The following is an 18,439-nucleotide window of genomic DNA, read 5'->3' as shown; positions in this document are numbered from 1 at the left end:
AGATCGTAAAAAAAAAAAAAAAAGAAAAAAAAAGGAAAAAGGAAAAGAAAAGTGCGTGTAGAAGTAGTAACGTAAGAGGGGGGATAGAGATATAGTAACGAGACACGTGTAATGTAACTGAGAGAGAAAGAGAGTGAGATAGATAAAGGTAGGGAGAGGGGAGAGAGAGAGAGAGAGAGAGTATAGCCGATTAAACGAATTTATATCGTACCATGAATAACACGACGCATCTTGGATAATAAATTATGTGCTCTTATTTTTGGAGTGTCGAGTTCATCTTTATCACAGAGATATTGCGACAAACAGAAGATAATGAATTTAAATCAGCATATATGGACTTTCAAAATCGAACATTTTATTTATAGAAAAATGAATAATAATTTCTTTTTTTTTTTCCCTTTTTATACAACATTTATCGTTTTCAAATGTCGAAATATGAAATTTTTGTTTATCCATTTAAAAAGATACATTTGCGTTTGATCAGGTCAATGTTTTTGTTCTATAAAAGAATCTCTATTTTTTATTCGATCAGCTGTTTTCTATCATGAACGTTGGATACTTTAAAAAATTACATTACTTTTAAAAGTAATTTAATTTTAAAAATTAAATTAAATTAAATTAAATTAAATCAACTTATTCATGAAAAAAAAAGAAAAAAAAACTAAATAAATTAAATAATTTAAATTAATAAAAATAAATAGTGTGAGCAGATGTGCAAGTCAGATTAAAGGGCAGGTTCATTCTTTCTTTTTTTTTATTTTTAAGTTTGCCGACTTTACAAGCCATAAGGATGTGGAGGGTTAGTATTGGGTTCGAAGTACTCAACAGAATTCTTTTTTTTTTTCTAAAGGGAGAGTGCAACGACGGGAGTGTACTTAGAAATTCTCTATTACGTTGGCATTGATCGTGAACGTGCCATATGTGCTATGAATGACGAGGGTTAACGAATGAACACTTCTTAGCTAAGCAATAGAGACCAAAATCTTTGGAAGCAACGAGTGTTAGAAACTAAATAAAATAAGTATAAGCTAAAGTAACAATGAGTTAACAAAATTAAAATTTATTTTACTTTACGAGTATTTACGATTATTTTATTAATAATATAAATTATATCTAACGTATATCGCGTTTTGATATAAACATTTCAGATGGATTTTAAATGAACGTTAAAATATATTAATAAAAATTTTAAATATGTGTGCGATCTTATAAAGAATATTAGAAGATTATAATTAACGTTATTGAGGTTAATTGTAATCTTCGAAGCAGTTATTAAAATGTTGTATAAAAAAAAAAATAAAAAAATAGAAACAAATGAAATTAAAAATGATTTTACAAAGAATATTAAGTTAAAAAGTATATTAAACAATATCTGTATAATATAATCAATTATTTTTTTCAAAAGAAAATATCAAAATTATTTTATTGCAAATTAATGTAAATTCATAAAAATTACAAATAATGAAATTCTCACACACACAGACATATATTTACTTTTGTTATTACCTTTCCTATTTAATTGTTCGTTAATCGAATGCAACAAAGAACGTTCAAACTTTCTACTTTTCTTTTTTCGTCACGCATGGACGTGACAAAACAGAAGACTAGAAGTTGCTCTTTTTCGCGGTGACGAACAACGTTGCACGTCAGGTAAGCATATCCGGGAAGTTTGGGCCATTGAACCATGTTACTGATGAACACAATGAGTGATAGAAGTTTGCAAGTAACGAGACCGGTTCGTTTGCCTCGATTATCGATTTTCTTTCTTAGTCTTAATAACACTGTTTATTTTTTTCTCTTTACAATACACACACACACACACACACACACACACTTAGAAAATCAACACTATTATTAGTAATAATTATTAACAGAAAAAAAATAATTGCAATTAGATTCTCCTACAATTTTTGTCATTCGAAGAAGAAATTTTTTTATTCGAAAAAAAAAAGTTTTTTTCACACGCTAAAATTAACGTATCATCCATTAAATGAATAAATCAATAAATAAATCAATAAATCAATAAATAAATAAATAAATAAAAAAAAAAAGAAAAAAGATTTATAAATTGATAATATATCAATATAAATATATTATAATCGATAAAAATTGATACAAACTAATATATCGTTAAATAAATAAAATATCTTCCTTTTGGAGAAAATTTAATTGTCATTAAAAAAAAAACACCAGAAAATTATCTATCAAGTTAATCATTAAATCAATAAAAGCAATATCCATTTAATTTAATATAAATATTAAACAGACAAGTTAGTGATAATTAATTCGATTAGAAAAAGAAAGAAAGAGACAAAGAGAGAGAGAGAGAGAGAGTGAGAGTGAGAGAGAGAGAGAGAGAGAGTGAGAGAGAGAGAGAGAGAAAGAGAGAGAGAGAGAGACAGAGAGAGTAGCCATTCGGAAAAAATGATATCATTGTAATACTCATATCTGTTTATGTATACATGTATGCATATTCATATATATATATATATATATATATCCACACACACAAAGTGACAGTACATGTATTGATTTAACGATTCGCTATGCGAACTATTCGAAGGGAGTGAAAGTCTAACTGTTGAATGTGAGCTTCGTGATAGTAACGATGGCGCGAAGGTTGCGCGATATTTCAAAGCCTTTACGAATTGCGAAACCTTCTTGCAAATCTAATCGTATGTACAATATTGAACTGTTAATCCCAAGAAGATATATATCCTGATGATTCAGCTTCCTTTCAGGAAAAAAAAAACAGAAAAGATAAAGAAAGAAGCAAAAAGAAAAAAGAAAAAAGAAAAAAGAAAAAAAAAACAAAAAGGAAAAAGCAAACGAAAAATAAATTGATCTGTTTCTTGTTAATCGGCAAATTAAAAGAAATATAAAAAAAAAAAATAAAAAAAAATTAATGAACTGTTATAATTTATTTATATATCATATATATGAATATATATTTTTCGATGGAATTACTGCAATTAGTTGAATCAATAATTTGGATAATTAATAAATTGAAATGAAAAAAAATAAGAAAAAAAAAAAATGAATTGAAACGAGAAAAATCATGATTTATCGTATTATAAGAAATATTCGTTTTAAGATCAATTCGCTAATCGGATTATTAAATATTTAATAATTATAGAATTTAATTTGAAAGATTAATAAATTACAATATATGGAACAGTTCATATAATCTGCTATAAGATAATTTAATATGTCGCAGAAAATGTTTTTAATCGGTCAAGTTCGATCAACGAATTAAAAAACAAAAGAAAAAAGAAAAAAAATCGATGACAATCGGATTAGAGAGAAATTATTAAAAATTACTGTGTTACAAATCATTCCATCCTTTTTCGTTTTCTTTTTTTTTTCCTTCTTTTTTTTCCCCCCATTAAAGGATAGTTCTAAGAGAAGTATAGACAAAAGGCTTATCATTATCATTTTCAAGGACAGAAGAGTAGAAAATGATGAAGAAAGAAATGGCAACGCAGGAGGTGCCATCAAGAAGAAAAGGAAGAAGAAGAAGAAAAACAAAAACAAGAAGAAGAAGAATAAAAGGGATAATTCAACGACTCGCAGCCGGTTTTCCATAGCAGCTTATAACGAAACTTTTACTAGGTACGATGAACCAGAAGGATGACTCATGATTCTCCCCCTCCAATCATGATTGCAATGAAGAAGAAGAAGAAGAAGAAGAAGAAGAAGAAGAAGAAGAAGATGAGAAGGAAGGACGTTGGTAAGGAGGAAGAAGTACAAGTAGAAAAGAAGGAAGATGAGGAGGAAGGACGATGGTAAAGAAGAAGAAGCAAGGACATTAGTCCTGGCGATCTTGAGGTAAAGCGCCTACGCAATGTTCTTTCTGTATCCAGAAGGAAGAAGGAGAGAAGAAGAGAGGGAGAGAGAGAGAGAGAGAGAGAATAAAAAGAAGATGAAGAGGAGGTGAGAGGAGCCTAGTCTTACTTATTATACGTCTGTTGGCTAGTGCGATTTATACTGAGTGTTTCTCTTAGCATTGTCGTTCTAGAAAGTCAGAAGATTCATTATAGCTTAAAGCAAATCCTACTTCTTCATTTTGATGTAAGTTACGACATCTCTCTCTCTCTCTCTCTCTCTCTCTCTCTCTCTCTCTCTCTCTCTCTCTCTCTCTCTCTCTCTCTCTCTCTCTCTCTCTATCATTTTTTCATTCTATTCAATTTTAACGTATTTCTGCATCTGACACTTTTTTTTTTCTTTTGACAGATAACTTGAGATTTGACATATTTAATTTGTCAGAATAAAATTAACCTTCTATCGGCCCGTGTAACTTTCAGGTCACATTTTAATTTATCGAGATTTTATCAAATAATTATAGCTTTTTTCATGAGATGGTGCATAAATCTTAATTTAATTTTTTTTTGATTTAAAACAAAAATTCGGCTCATAGAGGGTTAAGAAAAAAAAAAAAAAAAAAAAAAAGAAATAAAAAAAAAAACTCCCGGAATAAGAAAACAGGATAAAGAAAACAAAGTAAGATATATAAATATGTTGAAATTGAACGAAATGAGATTATAGTTGAAATGTTGATATTTTGAAATTTAAATTTCCAACCGATCCTATCGATCGATCTACTATTACTATTATTATTATTACATTCACGTATCTTTTTTTACTTATTGTTTTCTAGTAAATTTATTCTAGTTGTGATCAAGACAACTTAATTGCAATGTATACTTGTCCGTTAGAGAAAGGGAGAAAAAGAGAAAGAGATAGATAGAGAGAGAGAGAGAGAGAGAGAGAGAGAGAGAGAGAGAGAGAGAGAGAGAGAGAGAGAGAAGGAATAGTACTCTCGCATAGGGAATTTAATTTCCGCCATTTTCAGAATAAAATGATTTTGTTATCCTGTTAGGGGACTAATAGCAATCTAGTTTCTTTTTCTTTTTTTTTTCTTCATACTTTTCTTAGCTTACCTCAGCCAGCGGCTCCTCTTTAGTTACGTCTCCATTCTTGGGTGTTTCCTCGCGAGTCGGCTTGCTCTTGTCCTTCTTGCTAAAGCTGATCGACCTGAGGGACCACTTTTTCCTCATCTATGAACAACGAGGAAGCGTCATTATATAACGTAATACTAGATCAAATCGTTTCTATTAAAATTGTCTTTTTTTTGTTCTTTTTTTTTCGTTTTTTTTCTTTGTTTTATTTTGCTTTCTTTTTTGCTTTTCAAATTTTTTATTTCATTTCAACATTTGTGATATATACATTGAAGTTAAAGAAAATTGACTTATAATTTTATTATAATTCATTTGAAAAAAAAAAAAAGAAAATACGCGATATATTATTTTAAATAGTACATTGTATTCTTTTTGTTCATAATATTGGAAAAAATTTTTTAATATAATTCAATATATCGTTTATATTTAGATATAATATTACTGCAAATTTTCAATATCAAGTATTAACCAATTCAACTACGTATTTTATTTTATTTTCTTTTTCTTCTTCAATTCGACATTTCTCTATTTATTTATTTATTTATTTTTTTTTTATTATTTGTCAAAATCAGAATATATCTATATATTAAATTATTTTCCAAACTAATATCGTTTTATTTTTACCAACCTTCTTATGAATATTTAATTTATAAATCTCCAGCTACATTCATTGTATTTCATTTATTTTAATTATTTAAATTTTATAAATATATATATATATTTATATGTAATGGGTAATAACACACCTTATCTTTTTTTTTAGGTTCCTTGCTGTCTGGTGAAGCAACAGTGTTGGGACTGGCTGGATTGCCTTCCGTAGGCGTTGTAACCTCCGCACCTTCTGCTGAAGGTTCACCGGACGATTCTTGCTTCGTATCCTCCGACTTTACTTCTTCGGATTCCTGCTGTAAAATATAATAAAATTATAAATTAACATAAGACAGATTATAGATCGTAACAATACAGTGATTATAGATATTCGATTGTAAATAAACAAGTGTTATAGCACTTGATTAACATGTAAATGTTATCGTTAACATGATTTTACATCCTTTCAAGGATTATTTTTATATTGTAAATAATAGTTCGGCGTGTATTGTTTATAAATGAATTTTTTCTCATTGTCTGTCTTTAATTTTCTTTTTCTCTTGCTCTCTCTCTCTCTCTCTCTTTTTCTTTTTCTTTCTCTGTTGGAATAATATAGATTGTCCATGGAAAAATTTGCAAAATTTTGAATTAAAATAAAGTTGAAAGGAAAGAAATAAGATGGAGAATGTATTCTCGTTGGAATAAAGCAACTGCTCTGCTGTGGTTTTGAACGAACACGTCGACGTGCAGGATGAAACCGCGAAAATCTCGGATTACGGAGAATGGTTGAAGTGGTTCTCAACTTGAATTTCTAATAAATAAATAAATAAATAAAAGATTTCGTTCGTTCAATCTAATGTTAATGATATGTGATATATATCACAATTGATTATTAAATATTAATATTTGCAATTTTATTTATTAGATATTTATATTTTTATTATTTACGTATTAACGTAAACTAATATATATATTAGATTGTTCGGAAAGTTCGTGCGAATTTTGTCATTACGTTACCTATCACAAATCGGCACGAACTTTCCGGACAACCCAATATATATAGAAATGAAATTATAATTTTACACACACACTATTATACTATAATACTTATCCCTTTCATTATATTTATTATCAAACGAGGAAGAAAATTAAATAAAATTTGTCATAATTATTCGTCAAAGAAATAAATAAATAAATAAATAAAAAAAAAAAAAAAGATAAAAGAGAAAAAAAGAAGAAAGGCCATAAAAAAAAAACAGCAATCCCTAAATATTTGTGACATAATATAATTTTGTGATAATAAAAGAAGAATAAGAAGAAAATGGATAAATGGTGAATCATGAAAGTTTTAGATAAAAGATTCCCATGAATACTTTTTCTATCATTTTTTGAGGATAAATATATAAAAAAAAAAAAGGAAGTACAATAAAGAAGAATAGAGTTTTACTGAGCTGTTTTTCTTTTTTACGAAGAGACAAGACAGTCATCGCCTTGGGCACATTATATTATGTAAATAACGAGTTATTTTCGTTCGTCGTAGACGCGGAAACGTGACAGGTCCGTCTGGGACGATGTGTCTTTGGTATTGTGTAAGGTGTTAAATTGTACGAAGAGTAGAAAGAGAATAATGTTGATTGTAGAGATGTACGCGATGCAATTTTTTCACGTATTTATATACTACATATGTATCTATCTATCTATCTATGTCTATGCATGTATACATAGTTCTACATCGTACATAGAAAGAGGAGAGAGAGAGAGAGAGAGAGAGAGAGAGAGAGAAAGAGAGAAAGAGATGCATTTAGCAGTCTATTGCACGTCCTTTTCTTTTTTTATTTTTATTTTATTTCCTTGTATACGCGTGTAATAGCCTTAGAACAAACGTGTCACATTCATTTAAATAAGGCGCCACTGACACAACTATATTTTTCTTATTTTTCTTTTTCTTTTTTTCTCTCTCTCTTTTTTTTCTTTCTTTTTCTAATTTATTTTTCCTTCTTGTTCTTTTTTTTTTTCTACATAGACTCACGTATACGTATATGAGACACGTATTGAATTGCGAAAAAGAAAATGAGATACGTGTAGGCGTCAGTTAATATAAAATATCCTACATAGTTGATTATTTCGATATTCCAATTGTTAAATCGCATTCAATTTCTCTAATCATAATTTTCTATCAATAATAATTAAATATATTTACAATAAGAAAAATTCATATACATATGATATGTATTATCGTATCTAAAATAGATTTATTAAACAAAATATATATATATAATTTTAATAATAATAATAGTAATAATAATAATAATAATAATAATAATAATAATAATAATAATAATAATAAGTATTATTATTATTAATATTACATTTATATATATGTGAAATAAAAAATAATTATGTAAGATAATTTAAAAAAATAAAATTAAAATTTTTTTAAGAAAAACAATACGGTATACGTGAGAATAGTATTTTTAATTCGATATTATTTTACACAATGATCGTAAACAGGAAATCGAGAAGGTTGTTTCAAGGATGAATCTCGTGTAGTTTCTTTTTTTTTTTTTTTCATTAGAATGCAACGAATTTCAATCGAGTGAATCGAAAAAGGCCTCTCCTTTCCGGAGCTCGAGAAAAGTTTTCTGGAATTCGACTCCTTCCAAATAATGTACAACACGCGATTCAAATTTATATATATAACAATAAAAAAAGATTAACAAAAAGAAAGAAAAAGAAAGAAAATTAAAAGCCGGCACCTTTTGTCGAAAGCGAATATCGTGCGGATAATTACGTTTCCGTGAGTCTCACGCATATGAACGAAAAGATGTCTGAGAAATAACACGATATTCGTCGAAAATTATTCAATCCTTTTAAATTCCTTCATTCTTTTTTTTTTTATTATTATTTTTGTTTTTATTTTTTATTTTTATTTCTTTTCTACGAAAATTTCAACTTTCTCTCTCTCTCACTCTCTCTCTCTCTCTCTCTCTCTCTCTCTCTCTCTCTCTCTGTCTGTCTTTCTCTCTTGTGTCAGTTTTAATTATAATATAATTAATTTTACATAATATCACAAATATCTTTTTCACCTCAGTGTTAAAATTCTGATGTTCCAGTAGCTAGGTGGATTAGTTGGGTTGAAGGATACGAAAATGAAATATATTACGTGTGTTGTAAACGTCATAGTAAGCGAAAATTGAAAGGAATTCGGGTTAGACGCGAAGCGAGTTTAATTAGCGAAAGCGAACAACCGAGTCCGCGGGTCTCTCCCGTTTAATTAATAGAACTAGTTTCTCGTGGAATGCGATGAGAGAAAGATGTGACTCATGACTAGATAACGCACGATGATCATAAGCCACCGGCAAATTTTTTCTATTCCAATAAGACCAAAATTCATCGCGTGAAAAAAAAAAAAAGAAAAAGAAAAAGAAAAAAAGAAAAAAAAAAGAAAAGAAAGTTCTTTTTGTTCTTGATAATAATTAGGCGTATGTATAATAGCTTCTTTTTAATTTGTTCTTAAAGAATATATAGAAAGAGAAAATAAAAAAAAAACTACATAAAGCATTTATTTTATTTTATTTTATTTTATTATTATTATTTTTTTTTTTTTTTAATGAATTTATTTAAATTTTTCACGAATTTCATTAATCCTTCATTAATCTGTGCAACTTCGAAGACACATAATTATGTATATATATTTTTTTTGATTTCATTATGTCGTCAGAAAATTAATCGTTAGCTCGTATCGTAAGATTGTAATTATAATAATATGACATAATAATATGCGAAGAATTAATTATTAATTGAATTTATATCACATATTGATATTCTTATTACTTCATAATTAAAAATTATAATGAAATTTTTAATCTTGTTATTTTTAATCTACTTTAAAAGAACAAAGGCAGTTAACGTTATCGTGTTATCTCTACGAATCGAATTGATCTTGACTTTAAAATTCATGACCATTATTACAGTTACCGATACGATAAGAATAATAATGTTATACTTTAGAAGAAAATATAATGCTATTTTAACAATATATGCATCGAGAATAAGAGAGAGAGAGAGAGAGAGAGAGAGAGAGAGAGAGAGAGAGAATGAGAGAGAATGAGAGATGGCGGATGACGTTTTGAAAATACATTTCATCTTGGAAATAAAGAACAGAGAAACCATAAGAGGACAGGTGTGTGCTTAAGGGAACCATTCTAAACCGGCTGCTTGCACCTGCCGTTGAAATTCGTGAGATAAGAACATGTTTCAAACGTTAGGATGTAGCACAAGAGATATGCTTAAAAAAAAAAAAAAAAAAAAAATCCAATTTCGATATAATAATCCAAATCGAATTAAAACAAAAATAAAGAGAGAAGAAAAGAATAAAAAAAGAAAGGTAGATAAAAATGATGCCTCAATTGTATTAGAAAAAAATAAAAAAATAAAAAAAAAAATAAACAATTCTAAAGTTCATTAAGAAAGTTTTTATGTATCTCTCGTAGAAATTCTTTGTTACGTACGTGTGTCGTTAGAAAAGAAAAAAGAAAAAGAAAAAGAAAAAAAAGAAAAAAAAAATGTAGGCAAAGTAATAATAATCATGGGAAAATAATGTAGAAGGGGAAGAGGGTAGCGAAGGTTGGGGGAGGTGGGAGGAAAGGAAGGGAAGAAAGATTTATGCTCCCGTGACAGTTAGATGTGCCTCTTTAACAAACGTGTACGCGTGGAGAAACGATTACGGTTAGTCGTAAAAACGAGTTACCGGTACGTTTGCGATCTTCCCCTTCCCGTTTCCCTTCTTCATCATCTTCTTTCTTGACCTGTCTACTGGGTTATATCGTTCTTTAAGTCCGAAACGGTATATCTGTATTCTTCTTTTCTTTCTTTTTTTTTTCCCTTAAAAATCTACCTATTAGTCGATATTCTTTATTATTTGATTATTAATTAGATTAAACATTCATACATCTATCTGAGAATACTCTGTAAAAATGTACAATTTAAGGAATACCATCATGTAAAAATGTATCATTTAAAGAATACAATCATGTAAAAATGTAGAATACGAAATGAAGAATACGATCGTGTAAAAATGTATCATTTAAAGAATACCATTCATCATGTAAAGGAATGTACGATTTATAAAGAATACCATCGTGTAAAAATGTATCATTTAAAGTATATCGTGTAAAAATACGATCACTCGAGAAATATCGTGTAAAGATTTTCCTTCTTTCTTTTTTTTTTTTTTATTTCTATTTAAGAAATCTCACGTGCAAAGTAATATTTAAAAATTTTCTATATAAGAATTATTACATAAGGAATACCGTCTAAAGAATATCATCGAATGCATGTTAAAAATGATATTTATGGAATACCATGTAAAAATGATGTTTAGATAAATATCGTGTAAAAATGGCATTAAAAAAAAAAAAAGAAAAAAAAAAACCCATGCAAATCTTTATTTCGATCAATTTTCAAAACAATCCTTTATAATATTATAAAACAAAAATTATTACAACAATTACGTAATTATTTTCAATTGAAAAAAAAATCGACTAAAAATCAACCTTTTTTTGTAATATTATAGAAACAGTTATATCGACGATATTCTTATCTTCAACTGCCTTCTATCGAGACAGAGAGACAGAGAGAGAGAGAGAGAGAGAGAGAGAGAAAGAGAGAGAGAGAGAGACGGGAGAGGGGAGAGGCAGGGGGTAGAGAAAAGAAAATACTGGCTGGTTAATATGAACAACGATCGATAAGGATTTCTCATGAAATATTTATCATGATTTATTTTAAGGTTTACGTTTATTCCATTGCGAATTAAAGATTAACAGAAGACGATTGTTTATTCGTAACAAATAGAGAAACGTGAACTAAGAAAACTTTATTCGTAATGTTTACTAATATACTTTATCATTAGTTATTACGAAAGATAAACACGGCGTAAAAAGATATATTTAAACATTTATTCAAAGATTGAATAAATGTGTTTGGATTGAGACAAGGAGAGAGAGAGAAAAAAAAAAGATTTTGAAATGATAAAAAAAAATATATATATATATATATATATATATATAGTAAATATAAATGTATCGTACATTATACGAATTCTTAATAACCAATTAAAAAAGAACAGAAACAAAAAAGAAAAGAAGAAGAAGAAGAACGAAAAAAGTTATACAATTTTTTTTCATCCTTTGCTAAAGTGATTAATTATTTTGTTTTTTGTTGTTTTTATTCCTTCGCATCTTCGGACACAATTCAAACGACTCTAATCACTTCTTCTAATCTCTTTTCAATAACTTCGATAGATTGGAAAATTTTAAAAAAAGAAAAAGAACAAGAAAAGAATGATCCAGATATTCGTATGACACGCTGTAAATATCCAATAATCCATTATACCTCGAACTTAATATGTCAGAAAAGTCATGGTTTTGATCGTGCTCGATTTGATCGTAAAATGAAATAAAATCCTAAAGTCAACGTCTGGTAGATAAGAAAGAAAGGGAAACGGAGAAACGCGAGAATCAGAAAAGATTCATTGAACGGAAATGAAAGGAAGAAGTTGAAATGGACAGATAAAAAAAGAGAGAGAGAGAGAGAGAGAGCGCGAACGGTTTCTCTCTCTTCCTTTTTTTCCTTCTTTCTTTGGCATGTCACTATATATGGTATATGACAGTCGAGACTAGTGCAAGCTTGATCAAGGAAATATCGCCTTTCACGTGACCATTTCAAAGATCCTTTTTCGATTATTATTTGACCTGGTGCTTTGAAAAATTCGATTAAACTGTATGTGTAAACTATATTAAATAAAACAGTGAACTTTGTATTGTACGTTTCAAAGTTTCGTGCAAATAACGCTAATATAATAATAATAATAATAATAATAACAAAGAAATTATGATAAATTATTTATTAAATTTCGATTGTTCGATATCTCATTGTTATTTGAATCGAATAGAATCGAATCGAACCCATTCGAAGTCGTAGACGCATTTTACTTAGGTCAAGCTTGGAATAGTACACGGAACAGTTGATGACAATAGACGTGGTGAACTCAAAAAGAAAAAAAAAGTATCTAACAAAAGCAACTCTTTCGTTTCAATAGAAACAAGTTCACGTTCTTATTTATTTTCTTCGAATCTATAACTAAATGTTTGATTCGTTTTCTATTAGATATATCGATTATAAAAATGACCCAAAGAAAGCAATTCTATATATATATCTGTATAACACACATACACACACACACATATATATATATATATATTTTCTTATATTTTTATGTAAATTGAAATATCTCTGACTTTTTTTTTGCGAACGGTACTGTAATGACGCAAAGGTATATCAATTTTATTTATTTATTTAAATAATCATACACTGGCAAAGAGAAAAAAAAAAGGATTGAAATATTATCGAAGACAACTAAGTATAAATAAAATTAAAAAAAAATTGTGTAAAAATCTCATATTACTTATTTATATAACAAAAAAAAAATAATAATAATAATAACAACAAAAAAATATACATACGTATAAATATATTCAATTATTTACTAAACTTTTATTATTAAGAAATATTCTTAGGCCACTTTTATATTTATTGAAGGTATACAAATAAATAAATAAATAAATAAAAGTTCTTTAAGCTCTTACCTTTTCCTTATCCTTCTCAGTAGCCTCATCCTTATCTTTGTCCTTATCTTCGGTAACGTCGGTACGATAAGCAATACCATTGGTCGTTGGTTTAGCATCACTTTCTTCGATCCTTTCGAGTTTTCCATCACCTGGTGTTGCGGCATCACCTACAACGGCACCTTCGCTTGGTATACCTTCCTTCTTTGGCGTCGTCGTTATATCGACGGACCTTTTGCTTTGTCTCGCTCCCATCTTTCCTTTTTTATCTCTCTCTCTCTTTGCTTTGCTACTTGATTTTATTTCTCTCTCTCTCTCTCTCTCTCTCTCTCTCTCTCTCTTTCTCTCTCTCTCTCTCTCTTTTTCTTTATTTCTCTTACTAAAATGCGCACAAGCGCTTACCGAGCTTTGATCTGTAACATAAAAGAAACAAGAAAAATCAATACAAATTTGGCTTTTCAAATTCAATACAAAATTAGTACATAATTTTTCAAGAATAAAAATAATGTTTTTATATCTACGCGATGGGAAAAAGTTCAATTAAAAAAAAAAGAAAAAAAATTAATTAATAAATAACGTGTATAAAATTAATAATAATAATAATAATAATAAAGTATTGAAATCGTATAATAAAATAAATATGAATCGTATATAATAAAAAATGAATAATATAATAAAATCGATATATACATATAATGATATAATACGATTGTAAATAAAAATAATAATAATAAGTAAATAAATAAATAAAAGACTACAATAAAAATAATTTCGAAGAATTGCGAAACAATAGAACATGGATTAAAAAATACTAAATAGTAAATTCTTTTCGAGTTTACTATAATATATTGTATGACAAGTAAAAGCATTGAACTCGATTAGCTTATATCTCAAAGGAAGAACGTTCACCCCTGTGACACAGTTTATTGCTCGTTGAAACGTATGGAACGTTCGAGATAAGGGTTAATCGATGAAGGGATTAAAATAGAAATACATAATCCACTTTTTATACAAACATTATCATGTAATATACACATACACACATATATATACATATATACATAACATATACATATATTTCAATGATCTGATTATTAATTTTATAGTAAACAAATTTTTTCTATATAACAAAAAAGATAAAAAAAGTACACAAATATTTGGAGCATATATATATATATATATATATATATATATATATGTAAAGAAAAAAGTAAAAATAAAATATTATATGAAAGATTAATAATAACATATTCCTTTGTATTATATCGAAGGCATAGCTTTCGCGAACATACCACCATCATCAGACCATCACCATCAGACCATCACCATTACCATTACCATTACCATCACCATCACCATCACCATCACCATCACCATCACTACCACCACCAGCTGAAATCCGATAGTACCATCTGTCGTATTACATACTCTACGCACCGGTTCTCGAAAGTTTCTCTTCACGAGAGAGAGAGAGAGAGAAAAAGAAAAAGAGAGGGGGGGGAGAGAGAAAGAGGGAGAGAAAGAGAGAGACTTTCGATCCTCCTCCGGATTTAGCTGCAGGTGCGCCAGAAGAAGTTACAACCGCTCGTAAACGTTCTCCACGTGCAAATCCTTTTCGTCGAGTGAATTTCAAAGAGAACGCATAGCTTTCTTACGGTTTATCTCTCTCTCTCTCTCTCTCTTCCCCCTCTCTCTTTCATTTGCATTCACAATCGATTTTTCGAGCGACATTCTCTCTCTCTCTCTCTCTCTCTCTCTCTCTCTCTCTCTCTCTCTCTCTCTCTCTCTCTTTCTCATTTGCATTCACAATCGTTTTTCTCTTTTTTTTTGGAACGACACTTCTCTCTTTCTCTTTTCATATTTTTACATAATATCTCGATAAGAATTTTGCATTAATCAAGATCGTAAAGTTGAGGTAAGACAGCAGGTGAGATCACGTAATCTACTCTCATTGAAATCACGCTTCGAAAAGAATTATGCGAATCGATTATTTTATCGGATAATTTCGGATACACCGATTTTTCGCATGATTTATCTTGCGCAGATGTTACGAATTATAAATACACGGCACAGGTACAAGCGTATCGAATCATATATATATATATATATATATATATATATATATATATATATATATATATATATATATATATACATACTCATGATATAATCATATTTAAAAAGAAAAAAAAATACCCTTGTAGATAAAAAATCTGCAAAATAAATTACCTTAAAATGTCTGAAATACGTCTAATTAATTAATTTTTAAAAATCACTTGGTAACTTTTGATTCACCGATATATATATATATATATATATATATGTATATGTATATGTAATATGCTACAGTAGAACTCTTTGCGAACTTGTTGAATTTAGAAATAAATAGAGATAATAAAAATAATATTAGAAATATAACATTATATATGTACAACGTTGTAATACAACATATATATATAAATATTATTATTATTATTATTATTATTATTATTATTATTATTATTATATATTCTTTTCAATACAGACAAAATATTTAGACGAATCTAATAATTTATATCAATTAAGAAGATCTTATAACGAAAATATTATACGTCTTATATGAGAATGAAAATAACAATAGGAAAGATAAAATATGAAAATAAATAGGACTTCTACGTTCAACAAACCGCATTGTTAATTAACCAACATATGTGTACGTCTTACGTAGGATCGCAATGTGATTCCGTTAAAACGACGTATGGGTTAGTTAACGGTACAGATATATTTGCTTAGAAAATTGCTTCAGAATATTTACTTATTTCTCTCTCATACATGAAGAAGAAGAAGATTCATTGTTCGAGAAAGATAAACGGTAAAAAATTGACGTTTCGTTTTTGGCGCGTTTTTTAAACCACACGTTTCTTTCTCTCTCTCTTTCTCTCTCTCTCTCTCTCTCTCTCTCTCTCTCTCTGTCTCTCTCACGCACGTTTAACTAGTCGACAATGTTAGAACTACTCGATGACTAATGTGTTCCTAGACCGACATTCTCTTTTCAAAAAGAAACATACAAAGAGAACATACATTCTCTCATTGTAATAGAGTGAGTGAAATATCGATTCGAACTACTGTTACACAGAGTGACTTTTGTAAAGTGAACGATTATTCTTGATTTTCTATTCTTTCTTTCCCTCCCCCACTTGTCCATCACCCCATTTCCCCTCTTTTGTAACTCATGAAATAGTTTATGAGATAATTCATACAACGAAACGAGCGTATGAGTTATATATTTATTTTTGGGATTGAATTTGAAAGTCAATATATAAATTTCTTTCTTTTTCTTTTTTTTTTTTTTCTTTTTTTTAACTAATTAATTCACAACAATTTTTTCAATTTGAACATATAATATCGAAGCATGTCCCTGCATACTTTTACAATTAAACGTTCAAATGTTTACGATTAAATATATATTATTGAAGTAAAATTAAAAAAAGAAAAAGGAGAAGAAAAAAAAAGACTTTTACGAGTATGAATTATTAAGAAAATGTAACGAAAAAATAAACTATCAATCACGGTGAGTTTTTCGGGATAAAAATTTTCTTATATCTTTCTTTTTTTTTTTTTAACGTGCTGAGAACTTAATCGTATTTCCGAGAGGAAGATATTAGTCACTACGTACATATACATATATACATGTGTATATAATGTTGGCTGTCGACACGTGTGTTCTCTCGATCACGTTTTTATTCGACACGTCATTAACATAGCATACATGTATGTAAATACACGGAATCCTACAATAATCCTACAATAAATGCTTCATTGATAAACCCAAGACGATTCAATGAAAGAATTTATCTCTGTAAATAATGCAATTTCTTATGTCATCTATTTTTAATAAAATGTATCGTACTTATTTCTCAGTTTGACAAGATCTTTTTTTTAATAATAATCAAAATAATAATAATTAATAATAACAACAACAACAACAACAATAATCAGCATAGACTTTTTTTCCTATGTAACGATTGTTCGCAAAATATTCAATTCTATAAAATTCAAATTTGTTTTCGTATTAGAGGAAAAAAAAACTTTATACTACAAACAATTATACAACATGTATATATAAATAAATACAATCTTTTTTTTAATTATATGAAACGTTAATTAATACTGAAAAAAAAAATAAAAAAATAAAAAAAAATATACAGATACACATATACTACGATTCACGTTGAAATATAGACGATTAAAATTATTTTTACATATTAATTGGAATAAATTTTCTGCGATGTACGATAGATAGAATAACATTGGATCTATGATAGAAACAGAATGAAATATTATAGATATCTTTGAAATATTATATATTAATCCCTCTATAAAGACTTGGAATTACAACTTTATGGTGTACACTCATACACACACACACACACACACATTACCGAATATAACGGAGTTATACACGGTAATTGTCAGCGACGTTTCCTCGTTAGTATCAGCCGGTACTTGCATTATCGTTATGCATATGCATACACACGCGTACAAACTAACACAGGGATGTATTACTGGTTCTCACGACACAAGAAAGAAGAAGAAAAAGAAGAACTCTCTTTGCGTGACTCTGACACCAGTCTCAACACTGTTATAAAGCTTTTAATAAACGTTCGACGACGACGACGAAGACGACGACGATGACGATGACGTCGACGTCGACGAAAAGAACGTTCCGGTGAACTCTGAATGTACTTATTAATCCATTCAGAGGATCTAACAAAAAGAAATCTTTCTCTAGTCTCTTTTAACTTCGTTCATAGAGACACAGTCAACAGTTCTTTGTCAATGACGGAGTATAAAATGTTTAGGTAAGTGATTAGTCAGCTGGGAAGTGGAATTATTATCGTTTCTATTTGCCGCTTATGTGAATGGAATTATTTTCTTTATTATCTAGTTTCTTTTCTTTTCTCTCTCTCTCTCTCTCTCTCTCTCTCTCTCTCTTTTCTCTTTCTCTCTCTTTTTTTTTACGTTAGCTCTAATAAGAACATTAGATCAACTTTGATTGTGTCGTTGATAAATATAAATATCTTTTTTTTATTCCTTTTTACTATCTCTTCTTTTTTTCTTCTCTTCTCTCTCTCTCTCTCTCTCTCTCTCTCTCTCTCTCTCTCTCTCTTTTGTCTTCTTTCTTTTTTAATTACTTCCGCAATAATTAAAGGTCTTGATTATCAATCCAATTTGGCGTACCGTTCTATTAATGGTTATGAACTCAATGGAATATTATAATTTCGATCT

At 28.5% G+C, this 18,439-nt stretch overlaps 2 protein-coding genes across 2 annotated transcripts in view; both read right to left on the bottom strand.

Annotated features, from left to right (window-relative positions):
* LOC124428188 (mucin-17) overlaps positions 1 to 13,568 on the bottom strand; it is a 37,997-nt gene extending 24,429 nt beyond the window's left edge. Inside the window, exons 1-3 of the mRNA XM_046971972.1 lie at positions 13,193 to 13,568; positions 5,705 to 5,863; positions 4,941 to 5,057 (exon numbers count right to left, since the gene is read on the bottom strand). Of these exons, the coding sequence (XP_046827928.1) occupies positions 4,941 to 5,057; positions 5,705 to 5,863; positions 13,193 to 13,426 (510 nt within the window). The 5' untranslated portion in view covers positions 13,427 to 13,568. The remainder of the gene's footprint in view (positions 1 to 4,940; positions 5,058 to 5,704; positions 5,864 to 13,192) is intronic.
* The window catches only part of LOC124428185 (radial spoke head protein 9 homolog), a 56,114-nt gene continuing 51,150 nt past the window's right edge, over positions 13,476 to 18,439 (bottom strand). The window contains exon 5 of the mRNA XM_046971969.1: positions 13,476 to 13,584. Within this exon, the coding sequence (XP_046827925.1) occupies positions 13,570 to 13,584 (15 nt within the window). The 3' untranslated portion in view covers positions 13,476 to 13,569. The remainder of the gene's footprint in view (positions 13,585 to 18,439) is intronic.

Source organism: Vespa crabro, chromosome 11 (genome assembly GCF_910589235.1).
Source record: "Vespa crabro chromosome 11, iyVesCrab1.2, whole genome shotgun sequence".
NCBI lineage: Eukaryota > Metazoa > Arthropoda > Insecta > Hymenoptera > Vespidae > Vespa > Vespa crabro.
This window is presented reverse-complemented; position numbering and strand designations above follow the sequence as displayed.